At 40.5% G+C, this 4,086-nt stretch overlaps 1 protein-coding gene across 2 annotated transcripts in view; it reads right to left on the reverse strand.

Annotated features, from left to right (window-relative positions):
- Positions 1-1,287: 1,287 nt before the first annotated feature.
- The window catches only part of ALG14 (ALG14, UDP-N-acetylglucosaminyltransferase subunit), a 93,234-nt gene continuing 90,435 nt past the window's right edge, over positions 1,288-4,086 (reverse strand). The window contains exon 4 of one of the 2 annotated variants that reach the window (XM_025365031.1): positions 1,288-1,789. In XM_025365031.1, the coding sequence (XP_025220816.1) occupies positions 1,559-1,789 (231 nt within the window). In that variant the 3' untranslated portion in view covers positions 1,288-1,558. The remainder of the gene's footprint in view (positions 1,790-4,086) is intronic. The other variant, XM_025365034.1, reaches the window with a different exon arrangement.

Below are 4,086 nucleotides of genomic sequence, written 5' to 3' on the forward strand. Positions count from 1 at the left end.
TTGTGGATAATCATGTCTCTTTTCACTAAAATTCAATCACTTCATTAATCACTATTTCTTTATTAGATTTATATCATACTTATAGAGCAAAAGATTTAAGAGGAAAAAAACCTATATATAAACTGAAATACTACAGGAGAGGATCTTCTCTTTTCTGTTTCTTCTTCTTTTTGTTTTGTTTTTTTGGTTGCTTTGTTAAAGAAGCAGAGCTTAGAGGGAAGGAAATGGAATTCCGGTTTTTGAGGAGCTCCCTGGGCCAGGCACTGCACTAACTTGTACTTCTATTGTAGTAGACATGGCACCATTAGAAACACAATCTCAAGCAGGAACAGCGACAGAATTTAGAGGGTCTAAAATATAAGTTCCTTGTTTAAAAAATTATTCAGAAACAAGACAGTGACAGCAGAACATTAAACCAAGTGTGGGGCCCTGTTAAGTACAGAACTCTATGTGACTGCACAGGCTACACACACGTGAAACTGGCCCCACTATGAAGTCAGGCTTACCTGAACTTGAATTGTGGCTTTGCTACTTAATAGTCATGTGATCTTGGACAAGTCATCTGTAAAATGGGAATAATAACAATCCCTACATCATTGAGTTTTGTTTGTTTGTTTGTTTTGTTTTGTTTTGAGACAAAGTTTCGCTCTGGTCACCCAGGCTGGAGTGCAATGGTGCAATCTCGGCTCACTGCAACCTCCGCCTCCCAGGTTTAAGCGATTCTCCTGCCTCAGCCTCCCAAGTAGCTGAAATTACAGGCATGTGCCAACACACCTGACTAATTTTTGCATTTTTAGTAGAGACAAGGTTTCACCATGTTGGTCAGGCTGGTGTCAAACTCCTGGCCTCCAGTGATCTGGCCGCCTCGGCCTCCCAGGGTGCTGGGATTACAGGTGTGAGCCATCATGCCCGGCCTAAACAAGAGATTTTAAAAGATACTCTGTATTAAGGCCAACTACTCAAAAAGCAAGACTGAAGTACAAAAAATAATACTGGTTTATGCTCAAGGTTCTGGAGGCTTGTGGAGTGCAAATTGTCATGAAGCCAATTTAATATAACTGCTTCCTTTATGCTTAAAGGATTCACTGGGGACATCACTGTTTCCACACAGGAAATAAAGCCTTTTGTATCTGAACAAAAACTCAGAAATACCTTTTTTTTTCTCTTCTTTTACAATGCAGAATACTTTACAAAAAAAAAAAAAAAAGCTGTAGGACAGGAAATGTTACTAATCATACAAACTCTATATTTAGTTCTGTAAAAAAATACTACTAAAACAGCCAGAAGAAAATTTGCAGGTAGTGATACATATTTTTATCTAGAAAAGAGATTTGGTTTACAGAGGCATAAATATTTAGTAGTTACTGTTTATCAGTGTTTGCTTCATAAGAGAAGTCTCAGTTTCTTCCCTGAGTCATCTGTACATTTTTTATTCCTTACCATCAATAATTCTCAGGACTGTCAGATGCCTTTACAATAAAATGTAGGGTTTTTCCCCCCCAATTTGAGTACATACTATTGTTAACTGCAAAATTCTAAAGAAGTCAGTTGCCATTTGTCAAACAATTCGCCCGAGGTACACAGATTTGGGATACTTTTCTTTCAGAGCTGGCCACTGAACAATGAAGTAATCTGAGAGATGAAACAGAATCTTTCCGGACAGGGATAACGTTTCTACACGGCAGATGCTTTCAACGTAGACAATGATCACTTTCTTTATTCCTAGTATCCCAAGGAGAAGGGCAGATACACAGATAGGAACACATGTTCCTGGTCCGTTACACAACACCTGAAAGAAAAAGTTGAAGTTCAAATGAAAACACAGAATAATCATCTAAGGGAGGCATTTTGCATTAAGAACAGTCTGATCTCAGAGGGGATTTGCTTATTATTCTAATAAGTCCTTCTCTGTCAAGAACCAGGATGCAGCAAACAGTGCATGTTCAAGCCCATGCACTTGGAAGCCAGGCAGAGCTGTGTTGTCTTGGTTCTCTTGCTTACCAACTGTGTGACTCAGGGCAAATCACTTAACTTCTAACTTCTAGCATGGTGCCTGGTGCTCAGTCAGCCCTCATCAGATAGGCATGTGTTGCTCTTCTCTGACTGCTCTGTGGACCTTGAATGTCACCAAAAATATAGAAAACAAAATCAACTGAGATTCACTGTTTTCTTTTATGTACCAACTTATTCTTGATTTGGGAGAAAATGTCTTTCATTGACTATGAAGTTTTTTTTTTTTTTTTTTGAGACAGAGTCTCGCTCTGTCGTCCAGGCTGGAGTGCAGTGGCGTGATTTCGGCCTGGGTTCAAGCGATTCTTCTGCCTCTGCCTCCTGAGTAGCTGGGACTACAGGCGCCCACCACCAGGCCCGGTTAATTTTTTTTTTTTTGTATTTTTAGTAGAGATGGTGTTTCACCATGTTAGCTAGGATGGTCTTGATCTCCTGACCTCGTGATCTGCCCACCTCGACCTCCCAAAGTGCTGGGATTACAGGCATGAGCCATGGCGCCTGGCCGAATTTTTATAAGCCATTTAAGAAAATAAGAGAAAATCTATTTCAGAGAATTGTTGGTAAGATATTCCTGTTTTCAGAGGAAAAAGCATTTTACACAACATCTTAATCATATGCTCATGTTGACTGAATTAGTAAAATCTAATAAAGCATTTTATTCCACAAACCATAAAACAAGAGGTTTGTGATTGTCTATGCATATCTACTGGGCATGCTCTATGTCACATGATCTTACCAGCCTAAGGTCCACAAAACCTAGCACCAGAGAATCTCAGAGTTGGAAAGGTTCCCATATGTACTGTCTATATTGTTTATACCACCCCAGCATTTCAAGGACTCTCCCCGACAGAAAGAGGGCCATCTTGCCTCCATGTGAACATAGTCAAGGCTGGAGGGTTTGAAAAAGGTCACCTGGTCTAGTCTCCACCAGGAGGCGTGACCACCTGGAACACCATCCACAGAGCTTTGGGAAAAGAGTCTGTTTTAGATGAGACCAATCTTCGTTATGTCTTCCTCGAAGCTCTCTACCTACCATCTACAAACCCCCTTTCTGTCTTTTATGGAGAATTTGTGTTCACTTTCCCTTGAATTACCAGCTACTAAGCTGCTGTCCAGACTGGTCTTTAATCTCCATTAAGTTGCCCTTATAACCTTTCTTCATAGTCCCTCAAGGCAATGTAATAGAAAATGGAACTGAGAGTCAGAAGAACAGGGTGAAACAAATTGCAAACTGGCTCTGTGACTGTGGGCAACAGCATAAATAACAATCACTACCTCGCCCCTCAACACTGCTATTTATTAACAACACACTACGGCCAAGTATTGCAGTAAACGTTTTACGTGTATTACGTTTTAAGTAGTCGTCACAGCAATCATAATTTGAGACAAGTTCTTTTTTTTTTTTTAATAACTCTGTATCGTTCCAATTTTAGTATATGTGCTGCCAAAGTGAGCATAAGCAAGTTGTATCATCCCTTTTTGCAGAGGAGAAAAGGGAGGCACGCAGAAGTTGGGCAAGTTGCTTGATCACATGTTTAGGAGGTGAAGGAGTTATGTTGCTTCGGTCACTTTTTTCTTATGTGACTCAGTTACCTTACTAGAAAATGGGTAGACTGGACTAAATGTCTTTTCCTCTCAGCTCCAGGGTTCTATAACTCTATAATTTTCCTCTATCTTTGTCTTAAACCTAAATTACAAACTTGCTCTGAATCTTTTCAATGTTCAGAATTCCAAAAATCCAATTAATGCCAGGCGCTATTAATATTTTGGACTGGATATTTTAGTTATGGGGGCCTGTCTTGTGCATCTGACTTGGCAAGCTTCGCAGCATCCCTGGCATCTACCCACAAGATTCCAATAATCAAGACAACCAAGAATGACTCCCATCACTGCCAAATGTCTCCAGTTGACAGCCACTATATTAATGTACTCCCTAATCCTCGGATTATTTGTGCTGCTTTTCTTTTTTTTTTTTTTTTTTTTTTTTTTTGGGGCGTTTTGCCTTCCCCCCCGGGTTGGGTTGACTTTGCCGGGTTCCCGGCCCACTCCGCCCCCCCCCCCCGGGTCACGCCCTTC

Source organism: Theropithecus gelada, chromosome 1 (assembly GCF_003255815.1).
Source record: "Theropithecus gelada isolate Dixy chromosome 1, Tgel_1.0, whole genome shotgun sequence".
In the NCBI taxonomy this organism is placed as follows: domain Eukaryota; kingdom Metazoa; phylum Chordata; class Mammalia; order Primates; family Cercopithecidae; genus Theropithecus; species Theropithecus gelada.